General features: G+C 43.3%; 1 protein-coding gene across 1 annotated transcript in view; it reads left to right on the top strand.

Annotated features, from left to right (window-relative positions):
- CDH20 (cadherin 20) overlaps positions 1-22,548 on the top strand; it is a 55,278-nt gene extending 32,730 nt beyond the window's left edge. Inside the window, exons 7-12 of the mRNA XM_009279212.1 lie at positions 4,036-4,289; positions 7,848-7,984; positions 10,727-10,848; positions 12,715-12,832; positions 19,266-19,517; positions 21,002-22,548. Of these exons, the coding sequence (XP_009277487.1) occupies positions 4,036-4,289; positions 7,848-7,984; positions 10,727-10,848; positions 12,715-12,832; positions 19,266-19,517; positions 21,002-21,501 (1,383 nt within the window). The 3' untranslated portion in view covers positions 21,502-22,548. The remainder of the gene's footprint in view (positions 1-4,035; positions 4,290-7,847; positions 7,985-10,726; positions 10,849-12,714; positions 12,833-19,265; positions 19,518-21,001) is intronic.
- The last annotated feature ends 1,986 nt before the right edge of the window (positions 22,549-24,534 follow it).

Genomic DNA, 24,534 nt, shown 5'->3' with positions numbered 1-24,534 from the left:
TTTCTGCCTAAGCTTATCCAGCGTGCTAATAAGGAAGTATAGTCTCCATTTAAGTAGCCTGGGATTAAATTGTGCACTAAAATGGAACAACACATGTGAGAGATTTGACCCTGCAAGCCTCTGTGCCCTACAGCAAAACATTTAAGCATGTATTTATGGTCACCTTTCTCCAACTCTTGTTTAGGCACACTTGTCCCTAGAGTTAAGCATGTGCTTAAGTGCTTTGCTGGAATGAAATCGATGTTGAATGCAAACTCTTAATGTAATTTTTCACTCATTTATTGAGGAAAGAAAATAGTTTCTTTGGAGTAAGTGTGTCAATAAGCTTGACTGTTGTTATTATGAATACAGTTTTACTAGATGTTCATGTATGTCAGAAGGAGGAGTTATAAAAATTTATGGCATCAATCGTACCAGATACGTACTGGCATCAGGTACACACTGCTCAAATCATCTACTGTACATAAACATTTGTAAAATTCTATAGAGGGCTGCAGCTTTTTGTAATGTTATGATTATCAATAGTCAAACATTAGGAAAGTTGTCCTTTGGATCCACTCAACAAAACAAAAAAAAATCAACTGGTGTTGATAGAAAAGGATATAAAAATGGGGGAAGGAGAGAGAGACAGAGAGAATTTCTAAACCCAGAGAGAAAGCAAAACTTTCCTTTTCATTTTTCTAGACAGATTTCCCAAGCAAAATATCTAGCACTTCTATCATGGGCATCAAAAAGTCAGAATTTACAGTTACAGACAAGACCACTGCTTGCGGTCTTGTGGCCTCTTATCTCAGCCCACTAATCCCACAAAATGTTGAGTGCCTCCTGACAAATCACAGCTCCTTCAAAGCTCCCTGCCTGTGAGGCTGATACTCACCCCAGTGACAGCCTCTCCCTTCTCCCTGCCTTCGCCTTTGCGCTGCCCATAGGAGGCAGGGTCGGGGGTTACCCAGCCAGCACGAAGCCCAGCACCCGGGGAGCCCCACGCTGCCCTCCTCCCCAGCCGCTGCCTGGTCAACCACTTTCTCACAGCAGCTCCTGCTAAATCCAGCCTGCGTGGCACACCTCTCGGTGCCTGTCTCAGCACTCCTCTCGGCTGCGTTTTGCAGCATGCTCGGTTTGCAGGAGAAGGCAACCTGCTTGCCCTCCCCATGGGACCAGTGTTGGAAAGAGGTTTGAACGCACCCGTGGAAGACGAATCTGATGAGGGGGGCAGTGGTGTTGAGGCATTGGCACGTGAGAGGATCAGGAGGGAAAGCCACGGTTGACAATGAAGAATTCCAAGGCAAACTAAGGGGGGCTGAACCCAGGAGCATCAAAAATGTGATGGCCTAGCACACTTGTTTGATTTTTCTCATTTTTCTACCTTGATCATTCTAGGTGATTATGTCTTTTCCTAATGTGGTTGGGTTTTATAGCTATTAAGTGTTTCTGTGATTTAACTGCTCCTTTTATAACTTAGCTTTTTAGTGTACATGCAATGTTTCTCATGCAGTTTTCTTCACATGAGAAATCATGAAATATAATGGTCTCTTTCTTAGTATATGTTTAGGCAGATTTGCATTGCACATTCCTTGCCAGATGGACAATAAGTGTTGCTTGGTCATGTGAATATATGTTATTGCTATTTTTACAATGCATAAATATGCAACTGGTACGCCATAATGACTCTGCAGTAATGGGTAATATGTTTGTAGACCTAGGTAAATCCTTGCTGACAAGTGCTATGCCTGCAGTAGTCACTGATTCACCAGGTGGAAGTAAGGGCAGCAGGAGCAAGTTTGAGATCATCTGTACCCGCTGCTACAGGTTGCACAGTTCTTACTCTATCGCTGGACAGCACCTCCAGTAATACTGGACCATCATCTCCCCCAGCACAAAAAAAACCAGTTCCCATTCCAGTCTTGATTCCTTAACCCCATACACTAAATGCTGAGCGAGTCCTAGTTTTCATAATTTCAAGAACTCCAGTCTTTTGCCAGGCATTCCTATGCAGGACCTCCACACTGGTAATTTTGCTGTGAAAGCCTGAGCTTTTGTATGTCGCTGCAATATTTCCACTTCTGAAGAAAGAAGCTGTTGTGGCACTAAACAAGTACTGAAGCCTCCACTGAATTCAGGGGGTGTTTTGAGGCCTATAATATATGTTCCTGCCATGCCTGAGCATGTGAAACTTCTGCTGATATTGCTTAAACTAATACATATCTCATGGCTGCAGAATCTCCCAGCTGCACTACTGAGCAGGGCAGAAAAGAGATGGGTTATGACTGGCCAAGCAGGACTTACTGATACAGTAATGATCTCTCTACCTTTGTCTTCCGGTTGCTTTGGCATCCTCCTCCTTCCCTGTGTTCCCACCCATCTCCATGCCCCCAGCCTGGTGGTAGGTCTTCAAAAGGAAAGAGCTGAATAGGAAAAACAAAGGTGTTGAACGGGAACAGCGGTGATCTTACTGGAGTCTGAATGAACCGAGGCTGTGCATGGTAGTTCCACACAAGACGCTCAAACCCTGATGTACAAATACAGCCACACATTTTGAAAGCCATTCATGTAACAGAAAGGAGTATGTCCCACTGGGCAACCCTGAGAATTGAGGGACATTTCTTTCCTGGTTTGTCTTGCTAGGGTCTGTGCCAGCTAAGGGGATCCTTATGGATGCTGCTGGTTTTGCAGCATTAAAACTCCCCAGATGATACAAGTAAAGAGTTGTGACCATTTAACCACAGTGGGATTGGTCGTAACTTCTAACTGCAACTTGGGAAGTACGACTGTGTCCTCTGTAAGGTGTACTTCATCTGGTGAAAATTTTTTGTATGTTTTGGAATGATCCTTCCATGCTGTCATTGTCAGATGCTTTTAGTCGTCTCTTATCGAGACTGGTAAATGGCATGTTAAATATGGAATTCTCCATTTAGGTCTAAGCAGGTTTTGGAGAGGCCCTATTTTCTTCAGGGATCTGTGAAAAGAAGAGGGAAGGTAGATGAAAAATTTATTTATTGAAAAGTTCAGCGCTACAATCAATTATTTCTATATCCATGTTCATCAAATAAGTAGTTTTATCTAGAAAGGAAATCAAATTCATGAAACTAACAGAGGAAGCTGCCCCGCCCTCCTTTATCCATTATCCCAGGAAAGAAAAGAAAAAAAAAGAGCCATTCCCACTCCTTGTTTCAAATAATACTTGGGTATTTCATACAAAGTGGAAGGGCTCCCACAGGAAGAGGTCAGGGGTAGCTCATAGTGCTTTGAAATGAAACTATTCTCTAGGCAGGGAGGAGATTCAAATCTTAGCATCCAGCACACCTGGATTGTGAACCTGTGATTAGGACACTTACTGAGAAGGCAAAAAACCCCACTTCTAGAAAGAATGGATTACTGATACAAACTGGAGCAGGATCCCACAAGAGAGGCTGACCGTGTCCCCTGCTCCCACTGGAGCCCTTTAGCAGCTTGGCAGACAGGTGCTCTGGAGACAAGAGTCTGATCTCACCGGGGAGAAAAGAGGATCCTAACTGGGACCTCCACCTCATGTGTGAGCATCCTTGTCCCTGCCACCAGGACCCATTTTTGAGGAACTGACTCTTCGTATCTTTACCTTATTTTCAGGTGCTCCCATACTGTCTGTTTCTGCCCTTTTTTTTTCCAGAGTGGAATGAAACACACTGTGTGAATCACAACGCAGTGGTGGTGTGTCCACTTTTATTTTCATTTCAGCAAGAAGAATGAAAGAATATGTATTCTGAAGTGATCTGCAAATATCTGTCCTGGCTTTTTCAGTTCAACTGTCAAATTAAAAAAAAAAAAAAACTTGTAGATGGTGTCATTCCTAATACTAGTGTCACTCAATGCTTTGTCTCCATCTGCAAATATTTATCTTTGTTACTCTTATGATTAAAAATCATGGTAAAAATTTATTTTAGAAAAAGAAGCATCAGTTTATATTAGAGGGCAACTTTTACTTCTGAAAATTAAAATTATATGGCCTAAATCATACGGATCAGTGTGCCTAACGCTAGATATATTTTTTCTCCTCAGCCTTTAAGTTTTGAGAGCAAGAAAAGCTACACCTTGAAAGTAGAGGGTGCCAACCCCCACCTGGAAATGCGGTTCCTGAACCTGGGTCCCTTCCGTGACACCACCACCGTCCACATCAGTGTGGAGGATGTGGACGAACCTCCTGTGTTCGAGCCCAGCTTCTACTTTGTGGAAGTGCCTGAGGACGTGGAGATTGGAACCACCATACAGATCATTTCTGCCAAGGACCCGGATGTGACCAACAACTCGATCAGGTCTGTCCTCTCTTTGCGTGTTCCCCCAGGAGCACTGCCTGGTACTTTTGGTTGGTGGGCCAGTGATGGGGCTGGAACAGGAAAAACTCTCTTTTTAGCCCGTGGTAGTCATCAGTGGGTTTAGTCAAACCAGATCTCACACACTGAGGGGCTCTGCTACAACTGCCAAAGCAGTGCAGGAGCTCACCCTTGCCTTTGCTTTGGTATGGAGAACGTCTGCATCTAGCATTGCAATGAACTGGTCAGGCATGTCCTGATAGCGTATGTTAAAAACAAACCCCAGACTCTCGTGCCTTTGCTGGCACAAACCCTGACAGCATTGCTGAGAATCTGCTGCCATACCAAGGGGAAGGTAATCGACTCACTTCTCCTCTCTCTCCCTTCTGTTTCAAAGCCCACCTTTGTCAACAGCTCAAATGCACAGCTACTTTTGGAGTAGATTGAATGCATACTAGTAAATATTCATGAACCACTAAATTATATAGTGTCTGGTCAAAATTGCAGAGCTAGATATTCCCATAAGGAGTTAAGAAAGGTAAAGTTGTATTTACAGCCATGGGAGCTTCATAGCTGCAACTCAGCAAGGAGCCAAAGGAGCAGATTTGTGTGATCACAGTGCTCTTTTCCACAGTGGCTGCCAAGTCAGCCCATTTTATTAGAGAAGACTCTTTTTCTCTGAGGCCAGCCCACATACTAATTTTCACAACCTGCAGAAGCTCCAGGTGACCGCAAGTTAATGATCCCAGCAGGTCGGCTCTTTCTCTCATCTGAGAAATGCTTTGGGTGTTGAGCTGCTGTTTGCCTAACCTTGCATGAGTCCAGCTTCTGAATGGTCTGCATTCAGGAACAGTCCTGGGAAATACAGGAGAGAGTCGAAACGTCGAGTATTTGGAGTTTTTGAAGAAAGTTAAATCTGTATGAGCAACTCTGTGGGCTTCAGCTAGGAGATCTGAGCAGACACAAAGCCTGTTCTTAATGATATTGCTTTCTGTCTTGTTACTCTAATTATTTTTTTCATCTCTGCTACCTTAATATATCTGTCTTTTCTACCTACATTATAAGGTTGTCATACTTTTCGTGACGTTGTCTCAAATTCTTCAATAAAACTGTGTTATACTGTCTGCATCACAATTTCATTACCTTAAACTTTTTTCCACTCGCATCCTATTTTGCTGATTACTGTCTAGCATTATCCAAACACTGCAGTGCAAACAGCTTTGTGCTAATCTGCTTAAAATAGTATAAGAATAATTATGCGGACTATCAGAGGGTAGAAGTGTTCATTGTTACTTTCAATGAGGTTTTTCTTAGTTTTCTTCAGAGCTTTCTGGTGACTACCCTTGACGAAATAGCACTCTACAAAGCACAGAATGCATCACCTAAGATCTATTAAAAAAAAAAAGTTGCAAATATGCATAGACTCCTTTGTAACTCTGTTCCTTCCCAACTTCCTTCCTTTTTTTCTTCCCATCTTCCTCCCTTCCCATTTTCCTTTCTTTCCTCCCTCCTTCTCTCCTTCCTCCCCCACACCTTGTACATGCAAAAGTAAATGATTGGAGTAGAGGAAACAGGAAAAAAAAGAATAAATACCATTTGTAATGCTATCTAAAATGCAAATGTTAAGAACTGGTTCTCCTTGCCTCATATGTGGTCTCATCCACCCATGCCAGCTCTGTGCAGTATCAGTCTGGCAATGCTTTAGGCTTGCTCTGCATTCACTTTGCACACGGCAAGGCAAGATAAGAAAAACAAAATCCCAAATACATATTTTGTTACACAAGGTGAAATCCAACTGAAATTAAAACTGTGATCTGACGCCTCCTTTTGCCATTTTTTCAAGTATGGAAAAGCCAGGACACATTTCAGAAAGGCTCACTAAACACGGGGGAACTCTCAAATCCTCATTTTCCCAGCATCAGGTATCTGGACTCCCACACTGGGAAATTCTGATTGCTGGAAAATGCCATGATTGTTGTTAAGCAATTCAGGAAGATTACCTAGAGAGTACAGTGGAAATGACTGTGAAGGAGCAGGTATTATTAACAGGAGAACTTATGTGAAGAATCCAGACAAAGACTCCACTTGGGCCTCTTGACACTGGTGATTAATACCACACCACTAATCATAAGGCCATATTCAATTTCAGATACTTGTTGTCCTTAAACTGTCAGAAATTCTTTTTATAGCCTCATACAAGAATAATTATTATAGCAAAATATAGCAACACTCGTACTTATTTCCTAAATAAATCAAATGCCTCAGAAATCTCTTTATTTAAGAAGAGATGGGAAGGACTGGGAAGGAAAGGGAAGCAAACTTGCCATCCCACCCTCTTCGATTTTTCTGAAAAAAAGTGTAAAAGAATTTTCCAACAACATAGTTCAATAGTATTTTATACCCCAGTTTAATAAGTGCCTATATAAAGATCAGGCTGGCATGCTTGTTCCAGTGAACGCATTTGTGCTGAAAGGAGAAAATTCGGAAGAATTCAGCATCCGTTATGACTAATGCTTTCAATTCCCATCAACTTTGAAGAAAGACCGAACAAAAATGAGAATAAGTCTGGGCTCTGTTCTAGGCTGTGGCATTTACATAGGCGCATGTGCGGCTTTTGCCGAAGGATCTCTTACCATGCTAACATAGCTAGCTAGGAAGGCAACTCGTACAAGCTGCTGTTAAGAGCAAGGTGATGCATACGAAGGGTATTGCGTATTTTCCACACCCTGTGAAACGGTCCCTCTGACCGAGTACAGCAGTGGCAGCTGTCAATCAACTGCCTCCCTGCCCGAGTTTTCTGGCCTGCAGGTACCACCACACTCCCTTGCTCACGGGTGTGAGAAGTTTGTTCCCAGCATTAAACTGACATATTGGCCAGGCAGGTTCAGTAATTATGATCAATCAGCCTCACTGAGGGAGCTGCTTTTCTGGCTGGATGATATGGGAAAGCCAGTCATCATCCCCCTTGCATTGACATGGCTCAATCAGTAGGATGGTCCAGGATGCAGGTGGAGTTTATTCCCCTGAAGGAGGACAGAGTACAAAAGCACAAGGAGGGCAACGGTTCCTCCTTGTCATCCTAAATGCCCAGAGAACGAGCTGATGTATAGTCATTTTCATAGGGCAACGGTTCCTCCTTGTCATCCTAAATGCCCAGAGAACGAGCTGGGCATTTTCATCCTGTCTGAATTGTGTCCAAGGAAAAGGCATAATTATTTTTCTTAGAAAAAGAAATAATACTCTTCACTGCCAGATTTTCTCTGTAAAGCAGATGTTCCTGCGCTGAGCTGTGCCTTGCTTTGAGGCTTCTTCCTCTAAACCTTCCTGTCTTCCATCTCCATCCAAGTAGTACTCACCATGAAATGCTGTTAGCCACATGAACTCCTAGTTTTTCAAGCATCTCACTCTGTACCTATACAAGTCAATGGAGCACATAACTAGGTTGTGGAAGAATGTGGATCTGCTGTGTATGACAGTATTCCCATTGCCGGGGTACTTCATTGGCTATAACACACAGTTTTCACACGGGTTGCATAATATTTTTAGTATGTACTCTTGCAGATACTCGATTGACAGGAGCAGTGATCCGGGGCGGTTCTTTTATGTCGACATTACATCAGGAGCACTGATGACTGCAAGACCTCTTGACCGGGAGGACGTTTCTTGGCACAACATCACTGTACTGGCCGTGGAGCTGAGTAAGGAGCATGCAGATTGTACATAGATTAAAGAGATACAATAGACAAAGCAGGCTGCGAGATCTGAATTCAGCGATTCACATGTTCTTATGCACTGAGTGGGAAGCCATATTAACTGAATTACTCTTCTGACATCAACAAGCGAATACTGCATTTTATTTATTTTTTATGCTCCTTTTCACAGGGTGGTGGGAGAAGTAGAGGCTGGCAATTAAATGCAGAGTGCTGCTTTTTCAATTCATTAGTATTCCAGGAATTTATTTAAAACTCTTCCTGATGTGTTTCTGCAAGAGTTCTATCTCTTCAGAAGGGCTAGGCAGCTAAAGCAGTCACCGCAAAGGCTGCACAGCTGCCAGAGCTGCCAGTCCTACCTGGGAGGATTGAGTAATGCAGAGACTGGTAGGCAGCAATGATCCTACACTGCTAGGTCACTAGCCAAAATCTGCTCTGGTTCAGCAGCAAGTAAATGTCATCACCATCTGCTTGCTGCATGAATAATTTGGGCCAGAATGCTTTGGGATCTTCTAGTATGCTGAACTCGTTATGCTTTTGGGTTTTACAATGAGCTAAAACTCAGCTCAGGATCCATCCGTGCCAGGTATTTATTGAGGCTATGAGAACAAGGAGATGCTGATCATTTCATAGTGTCAGTATGAAAAATTTAGCTGAGTTTGAAATGCTAACAGATGCGAGCTTCCTAAAGGAACTTGGGATATATAAGCAAATAAAATGAAAGGTTCACCCAATCTTCACCTGAAATCTCTTTGGTCCACACAGCTTTTGCTCAGGATCTCAGTTCATCTGCTGAGGGGTTGCAGCTTTTCAGAAGCTTGCTGCCAATAGCTGAGTCATTCCTCATGTCAGAGAGAGCTCCCTGCACATCCAGGCTGTACCAGAGATATGGGGCAGTTTGAGAGGAAAAAGGTTTCAAGAAGCTTGCCCAAAATGCGATCAGCCAACTTGAAGTTAGCAGAGGGAATATTTCACAAGAGTCGGGGTGACTCTGCCACTTACTTGCAGGCTGTTCCAGCACATGATGCCTTTCTGTCCCTTTTTTAGTAGTGAGAGGGGTTGGTGACTTGATAGGGTCTCACCCCCATCTATTTTGATGCTAGTTTTATTTTCAGCCACCAATGGCCATTGCAATTCCACGTAAATCCACATACACACACGAGTCTGTAAAAGCCGCCCCTGTAGCAGCACTCGAGGGTGAGAGCAATATGAAGGCATGTCTTCCCTTGACTCATCCTCCGTCAATCCTCTGTCAGTTTTGCTCTGTACGTGTGCAGCAAAATGTTTTGATTTAGTGAATAGTTTCAAAAATGTCATAGTTGTGCACTCCTGAATAAAGCTCCTAGTTTTAAAAGTTAGATCGATATTACTAAGAGTGTAAATGCAGACATTCATCTGCCACAATGACAGGTGTGTTATAGCAAGATATGTATGGACATGTGGGAAGCTAAAGGATTAAATTATAAATTAGGGACAAACAATATAGTTTAAGAGTATTATCTCAATGATACAATGTGACACATGTTATGGATACAGTACATTGAACATTTAAGAAAATTCCAGACTGTAAGAAAATTGTCTATTGTTTATACGAACATATCATTTCTTGCTATAAAGGGACATATATCTGGAATTAAATGCACGAAGTGGTATGGCTAAAAAGAAGATGAGAATACTAATTTTTATGAATTTTCTGGATCTTTGCACCTTTTCTGACTTCTTAATAATGAATTTTTTTTTTTTTTTCTTTCTGCTTAGAGTTTCATTTTATCATTAAATAAGGGAAAAAAGATCCTTTGGGGCAGAAGAACACAGTAAGAAAAAAATTATTCTGTGGCCACTTAGTTTGGAAATTGTGAAGATATGTGAAATGATGTATGGATTTACTGGCAAAGAAAGCTAATGAACCAGTGGGACAGAAATATCACAAATGATGTCATGCAGAATGTAAAATTTTCATTGCAATTTTAAGCTTCAGTGAAAGCTTTTCTGTACAATTTCATGTGTTATTACATTTTAAACCCCCCTGTACAAAGTATCAAAGACTTGACACTATTTTTGAGTTCAAGGAACACAAATTCTGAGCAAAAATATATCTGAACTGCAGAATTACCACTTTCAACAAGCTCTAAATAACAAGCCTATCCTTAAAAGAGTCCCTTCCTAATTCGTGCCACCAGTACCACCAGAGGCTCAACAAACAGTATTGCCCCATCAAAGGGCAATAAAAAAAATACAGGGCATTGACTAACTTTTGTTATATAGAAATAGTCCCATTGGACTGAACCAGGTTGAAGTCTTTCATGGCAAGCTCTAAATAACAAGCCTATCCTTAAAAGAGTCCCTTCCTAATTCGTGCCACCAGTACCACCAGAGGCTCAACAAACAGTATTGCCCCGTCAAAGGGCAATAAAAAAAATACAGGTCATTGTCTAAAACTTTTGTTATAGAAATAGTCCCATTGTACTGAACCAGGTTGAAGTCTTTCATGGCATTTGTTTGAAAAAGGTGTGATTTGATGGGAAGCCAGGATAGACAGAAAGCAGCGTTTGCAACTTCACTCCAAGTCACATGACCCACAAGCGACCGCAGTTCCCGAAGGGAAAATGTCATTTAATGCGAGTCAGTAGCGAAAAAGCTGCTTTACCTCTTGGGCAGAGTGAGGAGCAGCCCCTTCCCCTTCCCCTTTCCATATATTGCCTTTCTTTACATTGTGCTTCCTCCTTCCAGACAACCCCTCGCAGGTGGGCAGCGTCTCCGTGACAGTGAAAGTCCTGGACGTGAACGACAATGCGCCAGAGTTTGCAAGGTTTTATGAAGCTTTTGTTTGTGAAAACACCAAAGCAGGGCAGGTGAGAAATGCTAGTAACACCAGGAGTTGGGGAGGGGATGCTGTCCTACAGGGAGATAGCGTGCCAGAAAGGGTGAGCGTTGGAAAGAGGGTTCAGCTAACCACACGTTTCTTCTGAACTCTCGTCAGCAGCTGTCTGTGCTGCTTTCCAAAGGCAAGCACTGGGACTGGCATCGTATATAGCACCTCTTTCTTCTCACGCAGTAGTTTCCAGGCTCACTGCACAATACACTTCATGGCTGAAATAAACCCTTCCCTTGGGCAGGTGCCAGCAGGCAAACACCCAGTTTGTCCTGTGGCAGCAACAAAGTGTTACGAGAGGTGCCACGGAGTCAGCCCGGCCCAGGTGTGACAGACAAGGCTTACTGTTAAAAGACAGCTTGCCTTAAGCACCCCTGGCCTATGGGAGCTGGACATAACATACTACATCAGCTTCAAAGGGGTGCCAAACTGAATCTGTTCTGCTGTGAACTGGAGATGACGGAGAGTCATAGACAACACAGGACTTCCTGCTCTGCACACTGTAAACCAGCACCTCCAAGCAAGCGGTGAAGCATCTTTGCTCCTCTCCCTTTCAAAACCCCATCAAAGCCCTTGAACAAGGTCTGTCTGTGTTACAGATGGACATGAGCTCTCCCTCGCTGGAGCTGGTGCAAGCGCTACTGCTGATCGCTTGTGGGGAGGTGACCTGGTGCTTCACCACCCAGGGTCCACGGTGGGGACTTGTGTCTCCTAATGCAAAGGTGACTAGCATAGTTTAAACACATAGATGCACCACTCATGATTTGTGAAGGAAAAATTATGCTAGTAATATCACTGTGTGTTCGCTGAAGCTTCTCCCAGCTTGCTGTGAAGCAGAATGAAATAGCCACTCACTGCTGGGACAACTGTCCTCACAACTACCACATACAGGATAATTTCACCTCACTAATTTACAGAGGCCCTTAATAATATAGGGAATAGAATTCATTGCCTAGCTTTTTTTCCTGGTTTTGAAGGGCAAGTGTCCTAAATAATAAGCTTTCCGAGAAATGCACGCTAATTTGGACTACTTCCTTCAGTGGAGAAAGCCAAATTCTGTTGCCACATTTTGAAAAGTTCTGAAATCATTTTTAAGGTGTTGAATAAGACTTTATGGGTCTGTCATTTGCCTTTGAATCCAAAAATAACTTTTGAATGCAAAAATCCAGGTGAAGATTTGTTCCTTGTCTCAAAAGATGTCAGAATGTTTATTCAGACAGAGCTATAGCTCACTGTGCTTCAAGCTGTTTGACCTACTTTACTAAGCCTCTATAGGTGAGGTGACAAATCTCTTTCTGGATTTAGCATTGTCTTAGTTTCTTTCCATGGTGTTATTTATTGCATACGCGGAGTGTCTGCATGGTTGCCTTTTCTCTCTTTCTTTTCCACTGACATCTTGGGAAGAATTTAATTGATTTAAAATTAAAAGAGTGATAAAATAATCAACCTGAAGTCTTTTTCTACCTGCAAAATGAAGCTGAAAATAAGTATGGGCTTTCTTACAAGCTTTCTAATGCACAGTGAATCTTCTGAACAACCTGGGCCCTCAAAAGAAAAAAGGAACGTGCAACAGAAGATAGGGATGCATGAGAGAAAAGTGTCTGTTATTTGAATCAAACTATCTCCTTCTTTGTTTAAAAGTAATTTGTACGATCATAGTAAAACAAACGAAGCCTGCAAGGTTTTGAGTCTCTTCTTGATTTACCTATTGTACCTCTGCAAGACATATTTATTCAAATGCTCTGGTTGCTTATATTTATATATATATAAATGTTACCTGTTTGTTTACTTATATTATATATATTTTGCTTCTCACCTGTTTCTGCTTTGTTCTCATATTCTGTAGCTGATCCAGACAGTGAGCGCCATCGACAGGGATGACCCACAGGAGGGTCAGCACTTCTACTACAGCCTGGCTCCGGAGGCAGCCAACAACCCCAACTTTACCCTAAGGGACAATCAAGGTAATCAGAGTGGACACAGACAGTTAGCTACTCTAATTTCTAATGCCTGAGTTGGACTTGAGAGGCTGTGACTTACAGTGTGTGATAAGACTGCCATTTCAAATAATACCAAGTGACACCTGCTCCTTAAAGGCAGTGATAAAATGACATATTACTTAATACACTTGAAGGTTATATGATATTTTCTTCTCTATAAATATTCTCTAGCAATAGACCCCTTTTTCTTCTTTGAGGAAATGTGCCAGTGTTTTGTGCAAATTCAGGTCTTGTGGTCAGGCTGCAGGCATCTCGGATTACCGGAATGCAAATTGCATTCATTCAAAAGGAGATGCTTAAAGGTAGGATAGCAACTGGAACTAGGAGACAAATTTGAAGGGAATTACATTGCTCTTTTTTTGTACACTTCATGTTTTCTCCCAGGCACAGAAAGGGAAGGTTCTTGTACTGTTCCAGTCTTTTCCCCCAAGCACTTTTTTTCTTCCTCTTTGCACATCCTTGTTTCCCTAGGAAAGGGAAAGAGGTTGGGAGGAGATGCAGAGCCTTAAGGGAGTAACTTGGCATACAGCTAAAAGTCCGCATAAGATGCACTAAGTAGAAACTGAAACACCAGTGGGAAGACTCATGGCAAAGCGCTGGCATTTGAGTATCTTAATCAGTGGCATTTGCTTCTTTTGGGGAAGCTTTGGTGGTTTTGGAGCCCGCAGGAAAGCCTGCCGCAGCAGGCCTTCGCATGACTGCTGCTGATGGAGGATCTCCATGGGCAGACAACGGTGCTGAGGTCAGGTCCACACCAGCCTTCATCGGGAAAGAGGGATGACCTTGAGTGGCCTGGCGCAGAGCTTTGAAAGTCAATATGAAGGGGCTGGATTTCAATAGGAGTTTAGTGTGTAAAGTACCACAAATCAGCAAGCGATTCCAGAATAAATGGGGAGAAAGACTGGCCGCCTGCAGCATCATTGGCCAGTCTCCGAGCAGAGTGCCTGCCCCTGCTCCCACATATGCCTACTTGTCACACTTACTTCCATAAGCCCCTATCTGTGCCTCTGCAGGCACATGAAAGAGCAACATAGAGGCTAATAAAGAAGCCCCTGCCTTCACTAACCAAACATGTCTTAAAACGTGCTACTTGCAGAGTCTGGAGCCCTCCTCCACAGCCTGCTAATGCTTTTTCACCACAAAAGCAATTTTTTTCTGTAGTGTCCCTGAAGCCTCCCCACACAATTTCTTGCATTTTTATCCCCTTCTCTCCCCCGTTGTCTCCCATTTTTTTAGTTTTGAATATATATTGCCAAAATAAGTGAACAAATAAAACACAACTCTTGCTAAAACATTTGGCAAACTAGGCTCATTTCATCCTCAAGGCATTGTTCTAAAAAAAGAAACTCACAAAATTCCCAGCATCAGATGCACTTTTTCTGTCTAAGGCCATACTTGCGATAATTTATAGTGACAGCAGTGACTGAATGGCTGTGCCTCCCGCTCTCTGTAAAATACCAGTTTTCCAGAGATATATATCACAAGAAGCTTAGGGTACTATTGGTTACAAATTTGAAATAAAAATGTTAAGTATCAAACCACTGACTATTTGAAATATACACATTAAGGAATAATTTACTGCCTCAGCAATTTGGAGTGCAGTAGTCATTTCAGTAACAATAATTTATATTTATATTTTCATCTAGGGACCACTACGGACTATATAAATTATATGACAGTCACAGAGGGGGTAGCTATACTGTATGTCACAGGGTGGCAAGACAAGAAACAGAACCCACCTTGCTGGTCACAGCCTGTGCATGTAAACACGAGACAGCAACGCTTCCCAGGCTGTGGGAAGGCGCTATTGAAATTAGCAATTGTGCTGATTACTTGGTTGTCCAATATAGCAGTAAGAGAAACTGCAAGACACACAGCCTTCCTGGCAACAATTAAAACCTTTATTTGTACTGAGCAACAGAAGATCACAGTTTGCATCCTGATGAGCTGTTTTACATATTTCTTTGGCCCTTGTCATTTTAGTCTCTGAGAACTTCTTCAGTCTATTCATTCTCCACATATCTCTGGCAGACAGAGAAATCCTATTGTTCTCCACTTTATAGACAGGGATCCGGGGCAAGGAGAAATTAAGCTACTTACATGCCTGGTTCCCTTTGAGTTCAGTAAAATCAATGGGAGATAGACATGTAAGTGTCTGCAAAGATCTGGGCCTAAATGACTTCGCAAGGCCGTATAGGATATACGTGATGAAGCAGGGAATTGAGCTGGGGTCTCCCATCTCTTCGGTTACTGATGTAGGGCATTGGCAAGCCATCTTCCCCCGCTTCTAAATCCAGGTGAGATCAACCTGGGAAAAAGCTGGCAAAAGAGCCTTGCTGTAAGAATAGGATGAACAACGAAATAAACTTACTGCATTTCCAGATTAAACTCTGAGCTGATCTTCTGTTGACCCTTAACTGCTGCCCTCCATCTTTGGGTACCAGGAATTGATGAAGAGAGTAGCCATTTTAATGGGTGCAGGCATCAGTGTCATACCACCATCAGGCCTGTCATTAGAAGCCTCTGGCAGTCTTCCCCATTGCATTTAAATTTGTCCTAGGAAAATTTTTAGCTATTTCTTCCTTCCCTAAAACTGTGGTCTACCTCACACTTTGGCAGAGCGCAAAAGCAGTGAGCTGAAAATCCCCGAGAAAAAATGTGACCCCTTCCTCAAGCCGGTGGTGTCTGTAATGCCTGCTTCCTTGTGCTCTTTCTCCCACTCCTGGTGAAATATTTCTTTATATCATTCCTAGCTATTCATAATTATTACAATTAGTTTTTAAAAACTAACAGAAGTTCTGGGCTAATCATCCCCAGTTCTTGTACAGATGCACGCAGAAAGAGAACAAGCCTTTCTTGTGAGAAGAGCGGTGGTTAGCTCTGATCTCAGGGTTTGGACCTACACAGTGGTTAATTACCTTGACCACTCCAGGGAGGTACATCACTTCCAGTGGGGCAGAAAACTGCATGAAGGAGATGCTCCATGGCTTGCTCGCACAACCACATGAAGACACCACCCTGCATGCCCGCAGGAAGTACAGCTTTCACCTCCTGCTGATCACACAGGCGCGGGACCCACCATGCTGCAATCTTCAGTATCTCTGCTCAGCACTGCAGCTAAGTGCTACCAGCCAGCCCTCTGAAAGCCAAAGACGCTGTGTTGGAAGCTGTGATGCAAAAGTATTGTGCATTTTTATCATGCTTGCTTTTTTTTTTTAATATAATGGGGCTTTCATGTCCTCACAAGCCCTCTTCTCTTGATGGCTGGGGCTTAGCAGATATCAAATTTGGAAGAAAATTGTGTATTCCAGTTTCTGCCACGCTGCATCACATTCCAGCATGTCCTTCGCACTGCAGTAGCACGTCAAATTGCATTGGCTTTTGATGAGTCACAGAACAAGCTTTGGCACCAACATATTGCAGTTGCAGAGTAACAGGTAGAGCGATTCTTTAGGGATGATTTGGATGCCTGCCTAGTACAAAGCAAAGCAAAACAAAACAGAAGGGCCGAAATGTAATGCCAAGAGTCACCAAGAGAATTTTATCACAAAGAACATTTAAGACCTGGGTGACATGGTCAGCACATAACAGCAAAAATATATATATACATATATATCTTTCAATATTTGATTACAGAAACTTGGCTTCTTAAAAAATAATTATGGTTAAAAACACCTGAGATCTCTCACTAGCTGATTTTGCACAGCTTCAGTCAGGTTCACTGCCTGTGACTTCTATTACAGGCAAAGTACGACCAGCTCAGAATAGTGAAGTCTTTTTCCCTCACAAAGAGCAATTTTACATAAAATGGAGGTTTGCTGTCACATGAATAGAATTTGTGACTTATATTGTAAGTCAGTTTAAAGAGAGTGAGTCTTTCACCCAGGAAAGAGAAATGCAACCAAATTACTACACTGTTAAGATGACTCAGACATTTCCATTGACACAGCATAAACCCAGGCACTTTGCCATTTTCTGCCCTTTAGGCTGCTTTTTCTCATGCTAAAACAGGCCCAGTGATGAAAAGATGTGGTATTAATAGCTGGGGAGCACATACTAGAGGGCACATAAACAGCCCAAGGGAGAGCAAGCACTTGTGTGTGCCCCAGGAGAGAGGAGGGGGAGGTTTGCAGGAGGCGAGGGCTCCTATCTGCAGCACACCCCTTGCCCAGGAGCCATGGTAGCCGCAGGGTGCTGCTCTCTGCTGGGTTTTGGGACACATTCCTGAAAATCATCTATGTCTGTCCACACCCGCTGCACATACTCAGGCTGCATGGCATATCAAAGGGTGGTGAAATCAGTAAACACTGACACATAATCAGTTTTAAGCAACTTTGGGGATTTCATCTTGTACCTGGTGTTTTTTCCTCAAAGCTCCAGCTCTTGGGATCACATGATTTAACAAGATACTACAGTTTCACTATATATTCATATATAGACATGCACGCACACTTCAGAATTTTACGCTTTCAGAATAAAAACTTGAAATGTCATTGACGTGCAAGAAATAAAAGACCCTAAGATTCCTTTTAAAAACGTGTCACAAATTCAAACTGATCTCATGAACTGTGAAGCCCGAAGTCTCAACACTTACATGCGCCAGTACTGTCTGATGCCATAAGATTTGCAGCACAAAGTATGGAACTTGGAGCATAATTTAAGTCTAGTGGGCAAGTCTAGCTTGAGTTTTGATATATTCCATAGCTGGCTGTATATAACGCTCCTGATTTCACTCCTAAAAGCCACCAAATCATTTCTGATGTTCAGACTACAGCAGATAATACAGCTGATTTACCTGCATGCAACCTGAGTCTCTGCACTGAAGAAAATCACCCAAGATTTAAATTTTAGCAGTGAATTGACAGGGAATTAATAAGGAAATGGAACAATCCCTTGTTGATATTTTGGGTTTTTTCACAGTCTACTTGTGATCAGAAGGTTTCTTGCCATTTCCAGGCAGCAGCTCCATTGTGCCAATCCACCTGGGAACAGCTGATTGGCATCCTGCATTTCCAAGCGTGGCAAATGTACATTGGTAACAACCTGGAGATGCAGATGGCCAGACTCTGACCTCTTTTGAACCGAGGGAACAGGAAACAAAACTAAGTCGTAAAAGAAACTGCATGAAGCTCAGCTCCCAAAAATCCCACAGCATCACTGCACAGGGTGAGGGCTTGTAGGTCTGCCAAAGAGAAAAAGTACCCGTGTTCCCCATTTATCTTAGCTGGCCCAAGATTTGCAGACATGTTTGTAAGCAGGGCTAATTTTCCTGCAGGTTCCTTTAGACTCCCTGGTGGCCCAGATCACATTGGAGACATTCAGTCTTGTGCTTTCCAAAAGTCTCTGAGGCCAAAAATCTTGAAAGTCAGCACTGACAAAATCATCACTGATCTCCAAAGATTTTGCCTTGGCATTTCTGAGATGAGAATTGAGAAGAACGAATTCCTGAATCCAATTTCTTTCTGATTAGGAAACTTGGTGCACAGTCTGAGGAATTTGAGGGAGGGGGTAGACAAGAATTCAAAGGCCACTAGGAAATTCTGACATTTTAAAAAACATGCTGAATATGGAGGAAAAAGCCCCAAAGGTAGGAATTTCCCTTGAAATGACCAACAGCAACTGGCTGTTAGGTCACTCTCTTACTATTTTGTTTCAGCAGCAGCAGCATTTTCATTCATTTTGATTCAAGTTCTTATAAAAAACAGGCAGTCACACTAAATGAAGCAGAATGGTCAAATCAAAGCAGAATAATTCTGACAATGATGACATGAAGCATTCTGACTTTTTTCAATGGCAAAAGTGCCAATGAAATTGCATGTATTTCACTGAAAAATGTTTAGTTGCAAATTTTCAACTTGCTGCTGTTCTAGGACAGCAAGCTGTTTTTTTCCTTTGTCTCCTTGTTGCCTCAAGCAGATGGCCATGCCATGTATCAAAAAACATAAAGAGAACCTTAACATGTCCACAAAGGTTATACACTAGCATCTCCAAAATGGTGGCAGCGCTTAAGAGTGAGGTCTAGAAAAGCTGCTGAGCATGAACAAACAGAGACTACAAGTTGCCTTCAACTGTTTGTTTCTGTCTTGCCTTCTGAAAGCTCTTTTAGCTAAATCTGAAGGCTGTGAGTTTGCTCGGGGCACTTTATGTCATAAGGGGTAAAGGCAACTCATAAGGTGTGTATGCCTTGCAGGTTTGGAGCTATGGCCTGAGAAGATACTGGAACAGGGGAGGCAGAGGCAAAATGCTGATTAATGACAAACTGATAAAAAAAACCAAAGAAAAAAAGAGAGAAAACAAATGGATGTGGGTCCAGGGCTGACTTTTTTAACCTTCCTTCTCTGCTGAATGTACTTGCTCTGCATATAAGCTCTTCTCTCCATTTATTTTCTACCCCTAGACAATACAGCGTGGATTTTGACAAGGCGCTCTGGCTTCAGACAACACGAGCAGAACACCTTTTACCTTCCCATCCTGATTAGCGACAATGGCCGCCCCGTGCTGAGCAGCACGGGTACGCTGACCGTGCATGTGTGCAGCTGCGATGATGATGGCATGGTGATGTCCTGCAATGCAGAGGCCTATGTCCTCCCTGTCAGCCTGAGCAGAGGGGCACTCATTGCGATCCTCGCCTGCGTCTTTGTCCTGCTAGGTAAACCCTTGGCTTCTTCTTGGGAGGGGACAAACTCTTCGGTTCTGGCCAGGGGTTTGCTGATCCACTGAAGGTGAAGGACATAAACACACACGCACACATCTATGTATTTGTATATATTATATGTAGACACACATACTTAAAGGGCCAAATCAAGGACCAGATAGTGTAGTCAGCTGCATATGGCTTCAGACCCTGGGGTGTAGGAATGGGGGAAAAATATGGCCTGCAAATATTTCTGCCAGATCCCCAAAGTCCTAGGGTGTCTGGTAAGGCCCTGCTTTCCTGGAAGGAGTATGCCAGGAGGAAGTACTGAGAGCTGTGGCTGGGGACAAGTTACTTTCTCATCCTCAGCAGTTTTTGATCATACACTCTCACAGGAAACAGGAGTGGTGAGTTCAGTTCTACCTCTTGTCTTTTGGCAGGAGATATCCCCACCTCCATCCTTTTTCCTCGAGACACTGCATTTAAATGGTGCCTTGCTGCTATAAAGGGGCTGAGCATCTTGCATGCGTTCTGTCTCCACAAATAAATTCCATCCTTTCCTCGCCCAGGCCTTCTATGTCCCGTGTTAGCTGTTGGTATTAAAAGAACTTCAGTTCCCTCATTCACTCTCTTGAGTCATAAGATTTTAGTTCAAAACACACATTCCCTGAAATTTCAGAGGACCTAGTTTGAGGAGTGGAGTAGAACACAGGAAAAAATCTTTAAAAGTGCCTCAATTCTGGCCCTGCAAAGGAGCCTAGATACCTCAGTCCAAAATTTCAACATTCAAAACCTTTGCTGAGTTCTAGCCCTGGAAATACAGTCACCAGGTGACAGCACATTTTCAATAGTAAAGGCCTCTGGTGCCTGTATGACCACTTCTCCCCATGCTAAGAAGCATCTGCATCTCATTAGCGCAGAGCAACTGACAGGAGTTCTACCCAGCCCAAGGCAGCGCCTTGCAGATAAACACAAAAATGCTTTGGAGCAGACTAAGGGGCTAGCTCTGCATTTTGCCATGTAGGCAGACATATCACCACAGTGCCTCGGCACCATCCATCTATGTCACGTGCAGCACCCAGCCCAAGAGGCATCCCCAAAGCAGTCTGCAAAACCCAGCTACACAGCAGGAGAAAATTATCTCCATGGAGCTGTGTGCCACTGCAGATAAACCGTTATTGATATCTGATCTGGCTAGCTTAAAAGTAGCTCAAGTGTCGCTACAGTGCATTGGCAAGCACCGCTGGATAGACATGTCCTAAGTGTCACCAAGAGTTAAGAATTAAGGTGAGAAAAGGGACAGATTAGCAGGACCTCAAGCTACTAATTTTGACTGGGGGAGGGGATTTCTGCACCCTTCCACCCGCAAACACCACAGCTCTTTAAATCCAAGGGGCTGGCTGTGCTCACCGAGGGGAAAACAGGGCAGCAGAGAGTCTGAAGCCCTTGCAAGATCTGGCTCCTTGCTGACAGCCCCATGTCTCGGTTGCCTTCCGCAGTGCTGGTGCTCCTCATCCTCTCCATGCGGCGCCAGCGGAAGCAGCCGTACATCATTGACGAGGAGGAGAACATCCATGAGAACATCGTCAGGTACGACGACGAGGGCGGCGGGGAGGAGGACACGGAGGCCTTCGATATTGCCGCCATGTGGAACCCGCGGGAGGCCCAGCTGGTTGTGAAAAACCGGCAGGACATGCTCCCTGAAATAGAGAGCCTCTCCCGATACGTGCCTCAGGCATGCGTCATGGACAACAACGTCCACAACTACGTGCTTGCCAAGCTGTACGAAGCTGACATGGACCTGTGGGCACCTCCCTTTGACTCCCTCCAGACGTACATGTTTGAAGGGAACGGCTCGGTGGCGGAGTCACTCAGCTCCCTACAGTCAGTGACGACAGACTCAGACCAGAGCTACGACTACCTGACGGACTGGGGGCCACGCTTCAAAAAGCTGGCCGAGATGTACGGTGCCACGGACAGCAGCGGGGCTCTGTGGTAACGGACGAGGAATGGCAGAGGGGTTTCCATGCGAAACAGTGTCCGGTTAGGTCCATTCTCATCAGATGCTTCCATGGACATGGGTGAGGCCTCCTAAAAAATAGCAATACGGTGCTTGGATGAGAATGGGAAGAAGGGTGCGAATGAAGGTCTCTCTAGATCAGCTTTACTCAGTTAAATTAAGTCACATTTTTGAAACAGTGAGAAGCAGAAGGAAGGAAGTTTTTTCCTGTTTTTTACAGCAAAATTGGAAAGCTCCACGACTGGAATATAATGACATTACTCGCTTTCTCTCTCTCCCTTGTACACGGCAGCTTACTGAGCTCTATACGTCTGGGTTCAAAGATCTGTAAACTCCAAATGTAATCTCTGACTCACTGAGAAATTGCCAGCATAGAAAAGTGGTTTCCCACTGGTTATTTTTCCCCCCATTAAAAAGGAAAAAAAAATTGCTTGCTAACCAGAGGAAAAAAAAATCCCACAAAGCAGAAAATTGAAACTGGAATCTCAGAGGGCTCTTTGTAAACTAAACCTCCTCTCTGTTGCTAACAGAGTCCCTTTTTTAATCCTTTAGAAACAAGGTTGAGGGTTTTTTTCCACCTGGCCGAGCGGGCTGGGGAAGAGGCTTTGAATTTCTGCTCTAGTTTAATGGCTGATCTATGAGCGTTAACACTAATCCATCTCCTATCAAGTTTGTGTAAATTTATTCTCGGCTCTTTAAAACCATGACTTCGCTAACTGCTCAGAACAAAACCAGAAAATCTGCCTCTTTTGCACTGTAGATGTCTCTTCCATGTGCCAAATGTGAAGATTAGATTCTACCAATGAAAGCCAAATAAATTTAAAAAAAAGAAAAAGCTATATTTGGTAACTACATGGGTTAGATGGGCTTTCCTAATCTGTGTGAGGTCAATCCAAGGGATGTTTACATACTGTAGATAACCTACTTGAACAAATGCAGTATTATAGACCAAGAAATGGATGTAAGAAAATTACATGTATAAGTTTTGTATATTTGTTAATTTTGGTAATAAATATGATGTACTGCATACAGTACAGTACCTTAGCACCTCTTTTAATAAAAGTTAAACAGAAGGGAAAGTCTGATGGCAATTTATTTACTACTTTGCACACAGCAGTTAGTGCTTATCTGTGGCTTTGCATGCCTTGAGCATCAAGAAAAAATGGTTCATCAGCATCGTGTCAAGGAGACAAGCCTTCAGTTTGCAGGTTTGAGCAGATTGTCTGCTTCTTTTATCAGTGTTCACTTGGACATTGTCCTTAGAAGTGCATCAGCCCACGTGCAGCCCACCAGACTAGTTACTTTTCTATTCCAACCATGCTGAAGTCAAAAGAAAGTCTTGGCTGATTTTTTTTGAAACGTTATGCCTGGGGCATTGAGAAGCTTGGAAACCAGTTACACAGCCCCGACAGAATCTCATGCCTTCAGAGACATGACAGACTGTAACACGCAATAACCATTTATGGTCATTCTTACTCTGCAATTGAAGTTTTGAGTGTGGATCTTATCTTGTTTGCATGTGCAAGGGCCAGGGAAATTACACTAACACAAATCTCATGGAAGGTGGCAAAAGGCTTCTGAAAGCAGAACAGTCTGCAATGACATTTGCAGGTTTCTTTCTAGCTAAGGACTCTCTCCATCTCAAATTGCCCAGAAAATAGATGTGCAGACATAACCACCCAGTTACCATGCTTTTACCATGTGCGTGCTGTGCTCAGTTTCTGTTGCAGATGCGCACGAAACACTGCTGTCTCTACTTTGCCTAAACTTAGGCTTTACCAATTTAAGACAGGAGCCTTATTTCCACAAACTCATACAAAGTCATGCACCCCTGAAGAGTCAGGCAGCCAGCAAGGAAAAAAAAGTTTTAGTGACTTCTCAAACATTTGCTCATCTGACGTGACGAAAATCTGTGCCTTCACAAATATAATACACCATGGGTTCTGCTTATAACCTGAACCTGCCTTATACCATTGCAGAAAGAGCACTGAAAATTATGTGATAATGATTCTTTTACTCATCCTGTAGCACTTACCCTCCCATATCATATTGATTTTATAACACTAGACAAAGAACTGCAACCACCATGATCAAGGAAGTGGTGTACAGCACACAAAACTGGTGTTGAGACTTCCGAGAGCTTCCTCACCTCCTGATGCAACAGGAATCACAGAACATAGGGCAGGAACGAAGAGAGAGGACATCTATTCCATCACTTCCCTGTCTGAATTAATCATCAGGTTTACATATTTTAAGCAGATGCCTCTTTATTCTTAAAACCCCCGACTGTTAAGGCTCTGTAACCTTTCTAGGCAATCTTCCACTGCATCAATACACTCAGTGTTGAAAGCCTTCCCTGGGAAGTATAAGGCAAGTATCCTTTGCTGCCATACAAGCCTGCAATGCACACAGATGACTTTGTCCCTCTGTAGAGCTACGGTTTGGTATTTTCAGACCATTACTGTCTCTCCCTTTAGTCACAGTGTACAGTAACAAAAAGTTCTTTGTGTCCTGATACCACAATGGTTTATCTCTCCCATTGTAGGCAGAGTGGGAGGAAGGGGGTTAGAAATGCAGTCCAGCATCATATTGCAGTCAACCTGAAGATACCTAGTGCATTTACTGAGGGTTTTCCCAGGACAAGCTGCTCCAAGGTCTGGTTTTACTCCACAGAAGCCCCCATCAGCGGCCTCTGAAAGACAGGCTATGCAGCAGCTGAGACCAGCTTCGAGCCTGTGTATCACCTGGTGGGGAAGGACCAACGGCACTTGGGTTAGGTGCTTGCACTCGCACCACAGGGGAGCCTGCAGGGAGAGCGGGCTCTGAACCCACCTTCCTAAGCTGCATGTCACCGTTAGGCTATCTGATTATCCTCAGGTTTGCCTCAGCTTGTGAGCCCAGTCCAATAGTCAGACAGCTTGATGCTGTCATAGAATCATAGAATCATAGAATCATTAAGGTTGGAAAAGACCTCTAAGATCATCGAGTCCAACCGTCAACCCCACACCACCA

Source organism: Aptenodytes forsteri, unplaced genomic scaffold (assembly GCF_000699145.1).
Source record: "Aptenodytes forsteri isolate BGI_AS27 unplaced genomic scaffold, ASM69914v1 Scaffold81, whole genome shotgun sequence".
Lineage (NCBI taxonomy): Eukaryota > Metazoa > Chordata > Aves > Sphenisciformes > Spheniscidae > Aptenodytes > Aptenodytes forsteri.
This window is presented reverse-complemented; position numbering and strand designations above follow the sequence as displayed.